At 42.2% G+C, this 18,123-nt stretch overlaps 2 protein-coding genes across 2 annotated transcripts; one reads left to right on the top strand and one right to left on the bottom strand.

The window, feature by feature from the left end:
• The first annotated feature begins 2,929 nt into the window (after positions 1-2,929).
• LOC140549648 (MANSC domain-containing protein 4-like) lies at positions 2,930-4,919 on the top strand. Its single transcript, XM_072673399.1, has 4 exons — positions 2,930-3,149; positions 4,424-4,558; positions 4,637-4,780; positions 4,882-4,919. The coding sequence occupies exons 1-4, from the start codon at positions 2,930-2,932 to the stop codon at positions 4,917-4,919; spliced, it is 537 nt and encodes a 178-aa protein (XP_072529500.1).
• Positions 4,920-7,424: 2,505 nt separating this feature from the next.
• On the bottom strand, positions 7,425-15,250 carry mrps35 (mitochondrial ribosomal protein S35). The gene is made up of 8 exons (XM_072672261.1): positions 15,089-15,250; positions 14,523-14,557; positions 14,240-14,407; positions 13,702-13,762; positions 13,379-13,518; positions 11,812-11,921; positions 11,169-11,238; positions 7,425-8,071 (listed from the first exon to the last, which is right to left on the bottom strand). The coding sequence occupies exons 1-8, from the start codon at positions 15,231-15,233 to the stop codon at positions 7,790-7,792; spliced, it is 1,011 nt and encodes a 336-aa protein (XP_072528362.1). The 5' UTR covers positions 15,234-15,250; the 3' UTR covers positions 7,425-7,789.
• Positions 15,251-18,123: the final 2,873 nt, after the last annotated feature.

Genomic DNA, 18,123 nt, shown 5'->3' with positions numbered 1-18,123 from the left:
AGATTTTATTCCAAGTCACTGTTGGAACTGATAAAAAAACGGAAAGAACAACTGCAGATTCACATTATATCACATGGTGAAAACAGAGAAATTCATTCACAAAGGATTTACACAAAGAGCTGAAATGTTTGAAAAACAAGCAACTAAAACCAAACATCCTTAAGCAATCGTAGCACTCTTTTAATCTCAATAATGTAAAGTGCTGTTTCAAGCTGTTTCCCACATTTAGATGTGCCATTCCAGTGTACAGAATACTTATTTACATTTACATTTAAGGCATTTTGCAGATGCCCTTATCCAGAGCGACAGTTAAATGCATTCCTTCTAACAGGACAGAAAATCAGATTGGAACAACATAGCAGGTCATCAACAAAAACCAGCATATTTTATGTTTTTAACACTGGTTATCCTGGGCAACCAGCATCACTGATCTCTGATGATCGACAATGGTGTCTGAGGATTAAATCTAAAGACTAATACATTTAAACAATAAAAGCTTAAGTAATGCCACTAGCAATTTTTTTTCTTAGCCAGACTCATTTTGTTGCATAATATCTAGAATGTGTTTAACTAATCTAATCTGTAAGGTTGAACAAATCTGTTTAGCTCAATCAGGCAGTAAAGATATCATAAAAACAGAGCACAAGTAGTCTTGAATACAGTGACGGGTCCCATGCATTTGCTGTTTGTCAAAAGGTACAGTGTCCGCCTCATATAGCAACAGATGAAGTGGAATGGGACCTTAAAACAAGTATGCTTTATCATGCGCTTGTTGGTGTGCCAGCTGCTTCAGGATGTGGCATTTGGTGTGCCTATTGGTGTGCTGGCTGCCTTAAGATGTGCAATTTAATTTGGTGTGCCAGCTGCTGTGTGCCTGCTGGTGTGCTGGTTGCTTTAAGATGTGTCGTTTGATGTGCCGGTAGGATGTGCCTGTTTGGTGTGCCGGCTGCTTTAAAATGTGCCATTTGGTGTGCCGACTGCCTTAAGATGTGCCGATTGTTGTTCCGGCTGCTTTAAGATGTGTTGTTTGGTGTGCCGGCTGCTTTAAGATGCAACAGTTGGTGTCCCAGCTGCTTTAAGATGTGTTGTTTGGTGTCCCAGCTGCTTTAAGATGTGCCCATTGGTCTGCCGACTGCTTTAAGATGTGCCCATTGGTCTGCTTTAGGATGTGCCGTTTGTATGCCGATTGGTTTGCCGTCTGCTTTGAAATGTGCCATTTGATGTGCCAGCAGCCATAGGGTATGCTGATTGGCGTGCCAGCTACTTTTAGATGTGCTGGTTGGTGTGCTGGCTGCTTTAAAAATGTGCCCATTGATGTGCCGGCTGCTTAAGGACATGTCGCTTAACGTGCCGGCTGCTTTAGGATGTGTCAATTGCTGTGATGCTGGGCTGCTTTTTGATGTGCCTGTTGGTGTGCCGGCAGCTTTAAGATGTGCCTGTTGGTGTGTCGGCAGCTTTTTGATGTGCCTGTTGGTGTGTCGGCAGCTTTTTGATGTGCCTGTTGGTGTGTCGGCAGCTTTAAGATGTGCCTGTTGGTGTGCCGGCAGATTTAAGATGTGCCTGTTGATGTGCCGGCAGATTTAAGATGTGCCTGTTGGTGTGCCGGCAGCTTTAGGATGTGCCTGTTGGTGTGTCGGCAGCTTTAAGATGTGCCTGTTGGTGTGCCCGCAGCTTTAAGATGTGCCTGTTGGTGTGCCGGTTGCTTTAAGATGTGCCTGTTGATGTGCTGGCAGCTTTAAGATGTGCCTGTTGGTGTGCCAGCAGCTTTAGGATGTGCCTGTTGGTGTGTCGGCAGCTTTAAGATGTGCCTGTTGGTGTGCCGGTTGCTTTAAGATGTGCCTGTTGATGTGCCGGCAGATTTAAGATGTGCCTGTTGGTGTGCCGGCAGCTTTAGGATGTGCCTGTTGGTGTGCCGGTTGCTTTAAGATATGCCTGTTGATGTGCTGGCAGCTTTAAGATGTGCCTGTTGGTGTGCCGGCAGCTTTAGGATGTGCCTGTTGGTGTGCCGGCAGCTTTAAGATGTGCCTGTTGGTGTGTCGGCAGCTTTAAGATGTGCCTGTTGGTGTATTGTCTGTTTTAGGATGCACTGTTTGGTGTGTCACCTGCTTTAGAATGTGCCAATTGGTGCACCGACTGCTTAAGGATATGCTGGTTGGTGTGCAGGTTGGTTTGCCGGCTGCAGTAAGATGTGCCGGTTGGTGCGCTGGCTGCTCTGTTACTGTAGATCTAACCTCTGCGGTAATGATCTGCCGTCTGGAAAGTAAAGCATACATACTGTTACTGTAACTGAGAGTGAACATGTACTGAAAATGGAGTGGTTAAGGCCCAGCAGGGGGAACTGCCACCACTGCCTGACTAGAGCTCATGATGTGTGTGTGATGTAGCTTATATTATTCCCGAGACGAGATGCTGAGGAGTACTGGAAAAAATGAGATGTCCTGTGCTATGTATTTCTTCAGCACTTACCTGCTGTCCTCACTATTACAGATTTACTTCAGTGTATACATGTTTTAAGTTACTGTACTCGCATAATTATATCATTTATTTATATTTTAGTAGTACTGTATGTGCAAATAAATAGTATGTTCTAGTATGTTATGCTACAGTTACATGAACTTTAACATTAGAGATGAAAAGGGTTTCAGATGGCAGTCAGACACCTGCTCAGGTTACACATTCGAGGACACAGCAAGAACTACAAGCCCAGCACACACTCAGTCCCCGTGGGATGCTCCCTGATGTGCTGGGCGCAGGAGGAGGGGTGTGAGGGGCAGATTCAGGCTCATCTTACCCTTACCCTTCGTGTCCACACACACTCTCGCCCCACCTGCATCACAAACACACCCACACACACCCACACAGCCCGGCGCCTCGGCCATGCTCGCGCGGAGATGATGTGACGCGTCTTCTCGGTCTTCTCATCTAAACGATGCTCATCGCATGGAGTGCGCTGTGGCTGTTGAGTTGGCTTAAAAGAGCGGAACCCGTGTGCTCCCCGACCAGCTACTACAAGGACTGCTGGATCCGCCGCTTCCCCGGGCTGTACATCGCTGTAGAGGAGTCGCAGCGCAGAGGGGCCGCTCTGCTGCAGCTCTATCAGGAGGAGAGCGCGCTCAAATGCAGCCGCGCGTGCTGCCTCTCCAGCAACTGTGAGTTCTCAACAGCATGCAGGACCCGTGCCCTCAGGGTCCTGTAAAGCAGCATGTGCGCACATACTACTGTATACTTTACTCACTAGCTATATACTGTAGATATTGCTAATATTAGTATGCTGGCAGTACAGTGTTCTGAAACGCGAGGCACAATTTCACGATTTCATTGGTGGGTTCATCATAATAATTACTAGATAATCTCAGAGCTAATTTTCTTTAAGGAGATACTGGGTCAAAATATTACATAAACAGAAAGAAATACGTTAGCTATTTCTATTGATTTATTCGTGGAGAAAGTGCCTGGACCTACTCGCCAATGTTTCAGCAGTTTTTTTTTTTCTTGTCTTTTTTTCGTTGTTTCCTTGAGAACAACTTCAGAAAATCCTAAATATCTGCAGACAACGTTTAGTTAACTTTGTAAGTAATCCCAGTTCATCATATTACAAAAGAAAAAAAAAAACAAAAAACAAAAAAAAAAAACAGCAATGGTCACCAACCCCAGATTCAGTCGATCAGCCAAGACATGTTTCGCTAGCTAACAGGTTTAAAACAGGAGGTGCTAAGCTAGCTAGCTAACATGGCTAAAAACAAAACCAAGACCACTAGACTCAGACTGTTACCAATCTCATCTCAAAAATGCCTTTCAACCTGCTCAGAGTGCATACAGATCTTTATTAGTTTTGGCATTTTGAGTAATAGTTTAATTTTTTAGCTGAAATTATTACGTAATGCCATTTTACGAAAAACTTAGCTTTTCAATACATTTTCAAAGCAGATAAATGACGTTTTTGGGCATGTGTTTATAGAAATGCAAGTCCTACGTTTGTTAGCCTGGCCTATTTCTTGTTGTAAGCTAAAGAAGCTTATGTTAGATACCAAACATGTCTGACTGACTGCATTTGGGCTCAGTAAAAAAACATGCTAATTGAATTTTTTGCTGAAGTCAGATGTGTTAATGCAGGAATAGCATGCTGGTTGTCATTCACTAACACACGATTTCTTTGCACAGAAGGAGAGCTTGAGAAAAGACCTAAAAAAGTAGGCCACTCACACATATCATAGCCTACGCAGTGGCCGTACAGTGGCTCCATGTTTTAGCTCAGCTCATTTGAACTCTTCTTTCGTCACTTGGCACCAATGCTACGAAACGTTACAGTCTTTCTATCAGAATGTTCTGAATATCTCCTCATTTACACATTATCCAATATTCAGACTGGCCAATGCTCATTTCTGAACAGCACTGCTTAACCCAATCTTATTCCATCCTGCAGTCTCCTGTAACCTGGCTGTGTTTCATTACAACACCACTCAGGATAGTGCCAACTGCTTTCACCTTCATTGCCCAACGCTGGAAAGCTGCATTCTTCGCCAAAGAGGCAATGTCATCCTCTATAATGTTACTAAAGGTGAATGATAAGCTATAACTTTCCAGAAATATCTGCCTGTAGTTTCCTGTATGAGCTTATTCCAGATGTGTTTTGCAGGTGTGGATCCTGACCTGCTGGTGTTTGGGAACCATTTCACTTCTAATTTCCAAGTGCTGCCTAACCAGGCCTTGTCCAGACTCAATGTCTCGGAACCCTTTGCGTCCGACAAGCGGCAGTTCAACCGGCCACACGTGGTGCCTAGTAGCTCTACCCACCCTGCCACTCCTGCCTCTAGCACATCGACGCCCACCACCTCACTTACATCTGACGTGCCTGACTCTACTCTTCCTGTCTCGGTTCAGTCTACCCAGGATACGCCTCCAGCCTCTTCTGTACATAGATCCACCCTAAAGGCCCCCACTCAAGCCAGTTCTACTCATGTTCTTGCCAACCTGTCACCACATACTGCTACCACCACCACCACAGTTTCCACCAGATCGATAACCACAGCCCCAACGAGTTCCACGCAATCGTCATCCATCTTCTTTAATTCACGCTCAACATTACCCCTCCAGCCAGCTTCCACTGCCACAACTTCAGCGTCATCATTCTCTAATCAGCCCAGATCAGGCTCAACATACCAGTCTACAGCCCAACCTACGTTTCCAGTAGTCACAACATGGGCATCTACAACAGCATCGGTAGCCACTGATACCAGGCAGACGTCCACAACAGCATCTGTAACCAGTGACACCACACAGACAACCACAACAGCACTGATGAGCAATGAAGGCACATGGGCATCCACAACAGCATCCATGACCAGTGAAAACACACAGGCATCCACAACAGCATCTACCACCAATGAAGCCGCATGGGCATCCACAACAGCATCCATATCTAGTGAAAACACACAGGCATCCACAGCAGCATCTACCACCAATGAAGCCGCATGGGCATCCAAAACAGCATCCATATTCAGCAGCAAACATACCACAACAACCACTTCTATTCCACTCATTAGTACTCAACAAAGTACATCAGAAGACACCTCAGCTCACAGTACACTTGTTACAGCCCAGCTCAACTCTAGGAAAACAACCTTAGCATCAACGCTTCTTCTTACTACAGTTAAAACTATCATTCAGAACCACAGAACACCAACAACGCAACCACAGACGGTAATGACTACAAGCCAGGAGACCAAAACCAAAAGGCCCTATTCTCAACCAACAAATCCCCTCTCTCCAGATTCTCCACTTACAGAAGAAAGTACCACTCAGTCCCCAACAAGAGACGGCCAACCTCAAGTGTACACCTCCAACAGCGTAGCTACCACTGAGGATTCCACAATGTCAACTAGACTGCACTCAGAGGCAGCAGGTTCAGTGACCACCTCACTGACTCCCCCTACCAGTGTGGAGGACAGTCAGCCATATCCCAACGACACGAAAGGCTACATCAGCCGGAACATTACGACGGGCGACAGTCCACGGCCTGGAGGAGATGAAGGCCTGATGCCAGCATGGCACCTGGCAGCCAACACTGTCTTGGTTGCATTGGCAACTTGCGCAACCATAGCGTTTGGTTGTTGTTGTTCAGTGCTGATGGCAGTAAGTTGGAGAGGTAGGAGAAGGAGAAAGGGGAGATACCGGACTACCTTAACCGGAAAGAGAGGCTCCATGCGACTTATCAAATACGTCATTGTGAGAGAGAGCTCGTGAGACTATAGAAGTGTTCTATAGAAGCTGCTAATAATGATCAATTTAGAGACATTGCAGGCACCCTCACATCATCGCTGATACTTTCAACAGCCTTTTGACCATAGCTTGACCGTAAGCATACGTTGGCAATCCTCTATTTGTTAACATAGGGACAAAAAGGTACCATGTACAGCTCCTACAAATGACCAGATTCGGTGAATAATCCTCTTTTTGGTATTGTAATGTTCAAGGTTCTGCGTCAATCACTTCCATTTAATCAACTCTTCTGCAGATGTTCAGTATAGCCTAGATAGATAACTGTAGAGATCCGTCTTGATAACTTAACAATGCTCGCTATTATGTCTTAGGACATCTGACCTCTGGACCATGATGAATGTAATTTCACTTATGAGTATTAGTTTTTGTTTTTTTTTAAACATCCTCCACATGTAATTAAATGCTAAATGTAATCTATTCATTAAACCGATTTTTATTCCAAAGCTACTAAATATGGTTCAGGTAAAATAAGAAAATGGCTGTTTACTACACAGGTTGGTTTGGTAATTAGCTGAAACAGGTGCACTGGACAGATGTCAACATTCCTGTTAGTTTCAGGTGCTTTTTTTCAAGGCCATGTTCTTATTTTAGGTGGTAGATGAGTCACTACTGTTCCTGGAAGGCCCACGCTCACATAGGGAGTAATACCAGGCTCTGTGAGGAAACCAGCCAGCAGAGTAAACTTTTAAGTAGTATCATGGGTGCTTCCAAGCAAGACAGGCAACAAGCTCCGTTTTGTTCTTTAAAGGCAGTTGGTCCCTAAGTGCTGGGAGTTGTTAAAAGAGTGGTACTGCCACCTGGGCTTGGACTAGTTTTTCTCCCCAGGCCCAAATGGAAGATGCCGGAACTCTTTCGAGAGTCTCAGGTTACTCTTTTCCCATAACCAACAGATCACAGTAAAACCTAATGGAGCGACTGGGTATATTTACCAGACTTTGCTTGAAAGCATCCTTTTAGCAGGGTGTTTGCAATGGTACCGAATTTGCTTTTAAGGAGAATGACGCGTATTAGGCTAGGAGGAGTGGAGCGTTTTACGTTCATGTGTCAGGAGAAGGCAACTGCCAAGCCAGAGGAGGAAACATTCTAGTTTTTAAGAATAAGGTACATACTACACTAACATTTCAAAGGTCAGTGGACAGCAAATGTTGTTTATGAGCACAGAACAATTTATTCATTATAAATACATAAACAAGACCATTGTTTATGTTACAGACCATCACTTTGTCAGTATATACTTTAAAGTACATCTGCTGTTACAAAACAATGTATCTGTATTGATGGTTAGTGAATGTAGGAACCTGTGCATGTGCATTGGAGAATGTACACAACTGAAAAACAGGGTGGGTTCTCAACTGATTGGCTGGAGACATGAACCCATATTTATGCATAGAGTGATGGTTTCAGATCAGCTTCTACATATCAACTGAATTAAGGCTGATCTTAAATCAGTCCTCCATGCCCAGTCCAGCTCATTTCCTCTTTCATTCTCATGGTCAGGTCACAATGTTCTTCAGATACTGAGAAGTTTCTTCACCGCTTCTTTGTACTTCTGCATGTTGCTCTCAGTTTCCCCCTCATTTTTCAGCTTGGTTATGGAGTCTTTGTACTCTTGCACCTCCTTTCGCCCCAGCAACTCCTCCCGCACTTCTTCCTCCTCCTGCTGCTGCTGCTTCTCACCGAGTGGATGCATGCGCAACAAAGTTTCCAAAACGTTCTTTTGGGATGGGCTATCCTCCCAAACATACTCCTCCATATCAGCTCGCGTCTTTTCTTTCTCCCATGCCTCGGTTTTCTGATCAACGACAACAAAATAAAAACAGACATAAATGAATCAGTTTGGAAAACAGGACTGTAGATGACTCAGTTTGGTTACGATTCTTTAAGAAAAACTATTTAATGCAAACTCAAATTTTACCATGATTCAGAAAGATTCAGATCTGACTGGCTGAATGGACAGCACCGCAAGCTTAACATTCTTAGCACTTTTTGTGCCATATTAAATAAAATCAAACCAATTTTTGAATTTTCAATCCAAGTAAGCTTGTTTCTATTTCAGGGTAAAGTTATTCGTGTAAGGGAAGCAATGTGTGTATACAGTGTAGCTGAATATCTCTAATATGAAGCCTCCTCATCTATGTAACCAGAGGCTCGAGTTTCTCCATGCATACTGCTCTATCGGCAGCCTGTCTAAAACCACATCATACTCTGCTTATACAAAAGCTCCTTTGTTGGTGTGTATGCATGAGTGTTCCCATATGTATGCCCCAGGGCAGATAAACCCTCTCACCAGTCCAGGTGTTCGAGTCTAATAACTAATTATTACTACAGTGGTTATTATAACATCCCTGCCAATAGCAGAAAAAAAAAAGAAAAACTTGCCAAGTCCCTCACTATTGCTTGTAGTATCCTTCTTGGCTTTCCTCCTAAACTAAAGCTAATATGTTGACCCTGTGATTGAATTAAAAGTCCCAAATTAAAGAGGCAGATCAATTAGTTTCAGACTACATGATGCAATTACCCTTTTACTGCAGAGGATAGGGACATAATTGAGGATGCTACAGGCATTATGGTGCATTTAAAAGGCCATCTGTGTGGAAGCAGTCCAATCTTTCACAGCAAGGTCTCAGAGACCAACATAATATCATATAACTGGACAAATAGCCACTTAAATGAGCTACATTTACCTAAAGGATTAAATGATCAATAAAATCCATCAGGTAAAATGCATTTCACAGTTAAGATCTAATCATATTGTGCATTCCTGAGTCAGTGGTCACAAAGCCTCTTGTTTTTCACTAAAGCAGATTTACAAACCTTGTGGCAGACATATGGTCAAATGTCAGGGGGGAGAAAAAGGATAAGGAAATACTACATTTAGAAGTGTTTATCATTGTGATCAGGGTTGTCGAATGTGTGAGCACCTCCTTATCCAATGACAGAACACCAACTTCCAATTTCTATCTGCAAATAGAATCTGTGGAATCTTGAAACCGTAGCACTGAGAACAGCTTGAGCCCCTTTCATTTTTTTTTTTTTTCCTGTCTCGCTATTAGTTTGAGTACTGTTTGAACGGATTAGCCGGTAGCTGTATTGGCAAGTAAATCAGGCCTTAGATATAATCACCCCTGTGGTCACCAACAATCACCCCCATTGTCAACTCCTGTCCCCCTCCCTTGGCAGCCCAACGTCACTCTAGCTGTGTCTATCCGTTCGCAGGCACTACTGTGGCAGCCATTGTACCTGCAAAGGCCAGTGGACACAGTTACACTTCCCAGCCAGGGCAGCTAACAATACTCGACCATGGCCTTTCTCCAGTACAGCCTCGTCTTTACGGCGCAGTTACTGCCCAAGATACAAAACACTCAGGCCACATGGTCCCTTGTGAGCACGACATGCTGGGAAAATACACCTGACTCTATCTGAATCAAGTTGGGTCCATCGGAGGCAATCAGGGAGGAATTCAGTAACGTAAGGGGAAGTAAAGTGATCTGGAGAAGGTTTTTGCTTTATTCCCTGTCAGAGTTAAAGGCTTAACATTTTTCTTTGACTTTTAAAGATGGAGTGAAACAGGCCAGGCTGACTGCATGCTGGTAAAAGGCAAGGTCTTCGGGTGAAAGACTGAATGACGGTGACTGAATAGACCCATGAGAGAAAGAACAGATTTTATATCTGCCTAAGAGAAGTTCAAGCGTATCATATTAATGCTTTTTCTGTGAAATCAGTGTTCCATCTACACTAACCTTACGCTACAGTCATTTCACTCCCTCTGACTGTACTATGCAAATAGAGTGGCGTCAGATGTTGGACTATATGCAGGGGTATATAGAAAAACAGATATTTGTAATGGCCACTCCAACCACCTAGCCAGTGAACCTGGTCAAGGATTACATAGATTTGAATATCATATGTACATTTGCAAATTTACATTTGCATGTACAGCATTTAGCAGACGCTCTTATCCAGAGTGACTTACAAAAGTAAAGGCAATTGTGGAGCATACCTGAACATCAAACATCAGTCAGCACGTTATATTGATATGCAATCTATAATTCACAAATGTATTCAAACTGAATTTGTATTTTTTAAACATTGTGGAGATTTTATATTTTAAAACAAATCAAACAAAGAAACAAATCTTAATTCTCAAAACTGCTGTAATTTAATGTGGATCCTGATCATTAAAAAAAAAAAAAAAAAGGATAGAAATATCAGGCTTTGCAACATAATTAACTCTTCTGCATAAAGACAAAAAGTTGAGTCGTTACGCATGCTCAGAGTGTGCCTTCTCGTGATGGAACGCAGTCAGACCAGGGATATTATGGGTTTCATTAACTGCAACCCCACACCTCCACATGCACAAACACACACACACCCTCCAAAACCATCACTCATTCTCTTTCTCTGGTACCTCTGGGGGCCCTCACAGACTCCAGGAAATGCACAACTGTCAGCAGGCCCCCCACTGAAATTAGTGGGGGGGTACAATGGAAACCCTGAAATATTTATGCCTAGGATGAAAGGCAGAAAGCGAGCCGGTGTGTTTGAAAAACATACAGCCTTTAGTGTATATTCAATCCCTATACCACCAGCTGGGCTTTTTGAAGGTTCTGGTATAGGCAGCACATCCCTAAAGGTATGAATGCATTGTGCCCTTCCCACACACACACACACACACACACACACACACACACACACACACACACACACACACACACACACACACACACACACACACACACACACACACACACACACACACACACACACACACACACACACACACACACGAGAGGATGATTTCCAAGTCCATGTACAGTACAACAGAGAATACCCTCAATCCAGCATAAAAGTGGGGAAGAAAAGAGAGAGAGAGGAAAAAAGCAGCTTACCCAGGATTCATGGTACAGAACAGTGAGTAGGTACATGGCGTAGTCATAGTTTTGCTGTTTCAGTGGACAACTGTGATAGAGAACAGAGAAACATTAGTTAGCCAACTATTATATAGTGCATCTATTACATACATGCAACAGATGCATGTAATTTATACACATATATAAATTTAGCCTATAAATATTGTTCATTAAAAATCTAAACAACTTTTTCAAACTCAACATTTTTCCATGTCTCTTAAGGTTTTAGTCACCCCCACCTTCCCAAAAGCAAAACAATCCAACAAAGGAATACTAGGGTGGACACATGTTTTTGCAGAAACAAAAAAAAAGTATAATAATTGAGAAGGAACAGTCAGTCAGTGTGCACTAATTAACCTAAACCTACATTTTAGCACCACACAATGAGGAAGTAGTTTTGTGTCTGCCATTATGGAGTCAAATCAAATGACTGCTGCAGTAACAAAGCATTTCCATTTACAGCTCCATAATATTACAAGAAGTAGCTTGTAACTATTTGGTGCAAATTAGCCATTTAAAGATGCAATAGTGAGATCTGCTTACGCTTTTAGCAACCACATTAAAAACTTAAGTCCTTTATGTTGCTGCTTTCCAAACGGAGGTAGGACATAGTGTAGGCTACCTGTCAGTGGTGATTGTGAGGGTGTCTGTGTCTTTGTTGTAACGTTCTCCACTTAGTTTGATCATCTTCTTCCTTGCATGCTCATCTAGATTCAAACTGGACAGCTTCACCTACAGACAACAAACAATATTCCGTCTCAAATTTTTTTGCAGTTCCTCATCTCACAGTAGACGGAAAATATATAGAAAAACCTTCTTCACTTCACTCTTCACTTCCTTTAAGCACACAACTAATAATATTAGCTACATGGAAATAAACAAAGAGAAACTTTACACAAAATTGAGAAACTTAATCTTAAATCATAGGCATAAATGAAAGGAAGTTGCTACCATGTGAATGGGAGGGGATACTAAGAAAACACCAAAGTAATTTCAAAGTCAATCATTGCACAATACAGACAAACAAAACAGATTGAGTACACTGGGAGAAAAATCCAGATTACCTACAATCCTCTAAGAGCAGACAGTCTTACCCAACAATCAGATTCATAATAGAACATTCAAAATACAGGCAATGCCAAACCACACACATCTATAAAACAGCCTCTATAAAAAAAACGATTTAGCCCTAAATAAACATAGTTCAGGTAAATTATTTTAAAGCATCTATAGCTAGCCGACAGTATGGCTCCTTGGGAAAGACAGAGTCTATGCCCAGTGAGTACTCCACTGAGATCCACTGAAATCTCTAATCAATAGAACCAATGAGAGCTTTAAATGGCAGAGTAATGTTCTTCAAAAATGCCCAGCTTTGTTTCTCTCAGACTGGACACTAAAAAAACCCCAAAAGTGGTCACTGTGCTTAGATAAATCTCAGTCATTTCGGTCCTCTCTCATTCAAATCTTCTTTCCCCAAGAAGTGATTTCTACCGCATTATGCTCAGCCTAGTCTGCTATTTCGAGCATGCAGGCTCTAATCTTCCAAATTTCTCTGAGAGGCTAAATCGCATTCCTCAAATCAACAGAACAATTCAAAAGGGTCAGCTAAGACCAGCCAAGTGAAGTGTTAAGATCCCTCCCACTCTGAAATCCTCTTCAGGATCAGCCAATCAGCCAACTTATCCACTGTGACATCATTACTCTAAGCTTCCTCTTTGAGAAAGGAAAAACAGAGATTACAACACATTAACTTTAATGCTTTTTCTGTGTCACTGTTGCCAGCTATGCTGTGAAACAGCCAATGGTAACGCAGTGATTCTGACAATTTCATTCAGGTGTTATATCTCTATGTTTGAGTTAGACCTTCTCCCACATCAGGCTTTATTCTGCAGTCTTTTTGTCCTAATTTGGTCCTAATCTAACATCAAGAGTTTCTTAAGTAAACGGTGGGAGAAGAAAACAAAATAGAAAATCATTGAGGCTTTTTTTGTCTGATGCTGTATGAAACCACAATACCCCCACCACTGTGACCCCCATGCAGGGCTCACAGATCCAAATCCAGGCATGGGTGATAGAACATAAATATAATAAAAATAATAATAATAATAATAATAATAACAACAACAACAACAACTTCACAATACATACCAAACTTTTGATTGTTAAAGCAATGAAAGGACAAAACTCACAGTGAGTCTGACAATTCTAGCATCCGGGTTCCTCAGGGATGGTCCAGCAAATACATAGTCCTTATTCTGCATCTGGATGGGAAAATGCTCCTCACATTTAGCATCAGAGTCCAGAGCAGCAGGCCATTCTGTGCAAAATGCTGAATCAGAGAGATGGGGCAGAGAAAAAAAAAAAAAGTAAAAAAACAAACAAAAACAAAACAAACCCATAAACTCTATTTCTTTAAACTCTATAAGAATATAGAAATAAAATGCCAACAACAAATCAACACAACAGCAGAAATAAATAAAATAAACTCTATATATAACATAAATATACATACGTTTAAGGGCTTCACAGTGTTTCCTGATGGCAAGTGGGGTTAAATGCAGGAAGTTTGGAATCTGTAAGACATTAAGGCATGAAATAATACATACACAAGTAGGCACACCCAACATGGTCTTAGACTTTCCTGAAGAAAGCTGCATTCACTAAAGCAGACATTGTCATTTTAGTTGAATCATTATTGCAGCGATTAAGCTTTTACACTCCCCTTTTCTAATGCAGTAACAGCTAGAGAAGATTTCACAGTGGGGAAAAGAGAGAGAGAAAAAACCCCTCCAGGACCAGGGTTAGGGATCACTGCCCTACATGCTTTACTGTATGTTGTTCCTATTTTGTCAATCTTTTTGGCTGTACTTGTTCCTCCTAGACGAACGTTTCCACAATTACAGATGACTGCAGACTTAAAGACTTCCGACCTAAACAATTCAATGACCGGAAGCATCCAAGCTGAAAACAACCTATTTGACCTGCCAGACTGTTGAAAAGAGATGATCACACTGTGCAAACACAGCTGACCTTTAAAGACCACCACTCACCTTTATAAGTTCCAGATTGCCCTTTTTCGCAGGTGGCACCCCTCTATTAACTGGGTAACCCATCCGCACAGGCAGTGGAACAGAACCTGGCTTGAAAGACGCTGCAGTGGGGTACACTGCGGTCCAGTCCTGGTCCACTGCCATTTTCTCAGTCCTTGTTTCCATGATCTGAATGAGGCAAAAAAAAAAGTTTTTTGTTTTCCTTCTCCCAAGTAGTAAATGCTAGCTAGCTAATAGTACCATCAAATGTTATGAGCTAATTTGAGTAAATGCAGGTTCCAACCTTTTTTTGCCTCCTTTGTCCCGAGCGTCCTCTATCTGGAAACATGCAGACAGGTAAGAAATTCTTAGGCTCAAAATAATACTAAAAATAAAAAAAAATAAAGGGCACACACTTACTACTGTAACAAATTCACTCCTACAGAGGTCCTAAAGTAACAAGGGAAAATACTCAAATTGGAGACATAAATCATTCCCTTGACTGAACAACCCCAATATAATAAATGGCTCACTCAGTTTGGAGGGGACCCTTTCGTGAACTGGGGTGTTTTTTTTTTAGATTGAGAGCACTGAGGAAAAAGCGACGTACATTATTTAGACGGATTTAGAACAAATAACAAACTTGCTAACAAGAATTGTCATAAACGACATCGTAACGATAACCATGTGCTTATTCTCAGACCACCGTGCCAGGTTGCTCGCTCGCTAGCTATCTAACAGCTTTAGCAGTAAACTCGACCCAAAAGCGTAGTGTCCGTCCACAGCCCTTAGCTAGATAGCATCCCGCTAACGTTAGACATCTGCGGTCGAACAGAAGAAATAACAGACGATTGCATAGCGCAAACTCACCTTGCCTCTCAGCGCCATTGTTTATTGGCAGTCCTGTGGAGTATGCTGCTGTCCTGTTAAGAGAAACAAGTGTGCAAATTTTGTTAAGGTTGCAATTTATTCTCCTTAAGGGCAACAGCACAGGGCAAAATGTGGAGGACGCCATGATGCGCTGGAGTTGTCGTAAAGTTGCGCTGCGTAGACATGCGCAGATCGGCAAATCTTCAAACCATCCGCGCAGACGAATGTGTAGTGGAGATAGGATGTACATCGAGGATTTTGCGCAGCGTGTGCGTGAGAAGCGCTCCTAGGAGATACGGTGGCTCAGACGGGCCGTGTTGTTCAGCTTGACACTTGTCGGAAAAACACAGGAATCAATCATAACAATTGATTCTTGTTATCGTGTACTAATGAAAGTTAATAAAAATGAGCAGCAGAAAAAAATTCGACCGTGGTTTGCTTCAGGCAACTTTTTACACCAAAAACCATATTTAACATAATTTATCCAGAAACTGGGGGAGCCTGTATTCCGGCCGAATTATCAACCAAAGATTTCTTATATTAAGATGAATCCCGCAAAATAACGAATGACAAATGTTTTGTGCTCACATGCATAGCCTACATACTTAGGGTACTACAACAACAACAACAGCACATAGCTAGTTAAAATACATAGAAATGTGTTGATTATCATTACAATGATCTGTTGGGAGATGGAGGTCCCTTTCTTTGCATGCTTCTGTCTCTGTTACATTTCATCAGAATCCGTCCCTGACATCGCTTCTGAAAGGGCCACATAATCGGCTTTAAATCCGCTCTTGCAGCGAGAGACTACGGACACCATGTGCTCGAAACACTGACCCTGGCAAACTGCTTTGCATGGAGGACTTTTAAAGGTCAGTAAAATTAAACCAATGTAAATGTTTAATGCAGTCGAGCTGTCAAACTGGCCCACGGTGATGTGCATCAGGTGGTCAGTCAACAACTGGCCACATGTTCGGCTCTCGCTGTAGAATTCCCCACCTGTATTCCCACAGGCCCCGCCCTCCTGGGCTAGGACTGGCTGGGATTTGCTTCTACCACAGCGGCCACTGACCTACTAGCCAATCCCAACGCAGAAGAGCCCTCGCGAGCCAATCCCAGAGCCGGAGGGCGGGTTTTGTCCGAGTACGGGTGTCAAAAAAAAAAAGAAAAGGTTTGGATAACATGAGGTCGACCGTTACTCTGAGGGATTGTACCCGCCCGTCCTTTTTGATGCTGACGGACGGAGTGACGGTTTTTCTTACAATGGGTCTAAACAGGCGGACGCAAAACGCTGGATGAAGACTTTTGGATCCGCTGGGATACTTTTTACTACGGTAAATATGCATTTTTGTGATGGAAAAGTTTCGGCCATGATTTTTATAATTTCATATGCTGTGAAGCTCTCAGTTAAAAAGCTATATAGCACTATAGTTACTGATAACCTGACGGGACCATTGGAGTTAAGGAGAAAAATAAATATGGTTAGTGTTTGTTTTTAATATCAACAGCCAGTTTATGGCCAGGACTCGAACATTTAGCTAGCTATATCCACTAGTAAATATTTCATGTGTGGACTGAAGTTCAGCAATGAATGTTAACACATGTGGGTTCCTGAGTGTTTCTACTGTAGAACCCTGATTCATGCACTAGCTCGTAGATTAGCTACTGCAGGCTGCAGGTTGTGCTGTAATGAAGACTACAGTATTCATCTGTCTGCTGAATCCTGTCCAGTAATGTATCCTATTAATGAATAAAATAAATGAATGAAAGTATCCCTCTTTTGCAGTCTGTAGGGTTTGAGAAGATGTTTAAAGGACCCGTTGGTTCTCTTCAGCCTTAAAGAGTTCATGTTAATTTACAGCCTTGGTACCAGTGTAGGGATTGATTGAGAGTGCTTTCCTGCTTCAGCTTGTCTGGTAAAGCAATTGGATGTCAGATGAGGAGGGAATGTAAAACTGTGCTGTGTAGTCTGCACAATATTAACAAAATATTAGATGCTGACAATGATTTCAGATGTGTATCGATGTTGTGAGGTAACTGCTAAAATGTATTGGATAGATGTTTAGTTTGACCAGTATTTCAAAATGATATTTGATTATGTATTTATCAAAACAGCCGAACTTCTTGTGACTCTATAGAAATGAATGTATAAAGCCAATGCAGGTAGATGTAGTCCCAACCTCCACATTTTGTGAAATCACCATCGATATCGACAGAGTGGCCCACTCCAAAGAAAAAGTGTTTTTCCTTATTAATAGGATCTTAGTATTGTTTTAATGAAGGAACACTAGTTTCTGAATTCCTCCACCTAGACCTGCCTCAGGAGCAAAGAAGTGATCAACATCAGCAACTGTAGGTGGTTCTGGGCAAAAATGAGAAAAGCATGAGATCTCCTTCTGCACTGATAGACTGAAAGAGTTGTTGAAGAGAGCTATAAAAAATAATGAGATCTTACACTTTTCTCATGTCTTTGGTCAGTCACTGAAAGACGTTAAACCAACTGTGAGACATTATTTTAGACAAAGTGAGAAAACCTAAGGGCTGTTCCTAGGAGCTAAATATTGCTGACGTCTTACATCGATTTCAAACATGACATAATCTTCTCTTGAAGAATTGAAGGAGATTAAGAGAAGTTCTTAATTAAAATATTTCTTTCCTATTTCTAATTAATACTTATTATGAGAGCGAATATGCATTTACAAGAGCAGGCTTTAGGGACAAGAAATGTCCCTAAAGCCTGTACAAGGACATCACTGCTTAATTGCAATGAATGATCTGAATGAATTAATACCTGACGTTAGTCAGAGCATCCACAGAATTATCGTTAGTAATGTCTGAGACTAGACATAGTGCCCAAAGCGTTCAGCAGAATTTGATCTGTACATCTCATCACCTCATCAAGTCCACCTCACCCAGTTCCACATTTAGGGTGACAGACAGTAGTCACTCTTCAGCTCTTTGGGGTGAATTCGGACAGCTGAGGAACCCAATCCAGATGAGGACAGTAGAGCTGTTATGGAGTCTGTCAACAC

This window comes from Salminus brasiliensis, chromosome 2 (assembly GCF_030463535.1).
Source record: "Salminus brasiliensis chromosome 2, fSalBra1.hap2, whole genome shotgun sequence".
NCBI classification, from domain to species: Eukaryota; Metazoa; Chordata; class Actinopteri; order Characiformes; family Bryconidae; genus Salminus; species Salminus brasiliensis.
The sequence above is the reverse complement of the archived record's forward strand: the minus strand, read 5'-3'. Positions and strand labels throughout refer to the sequence as shown.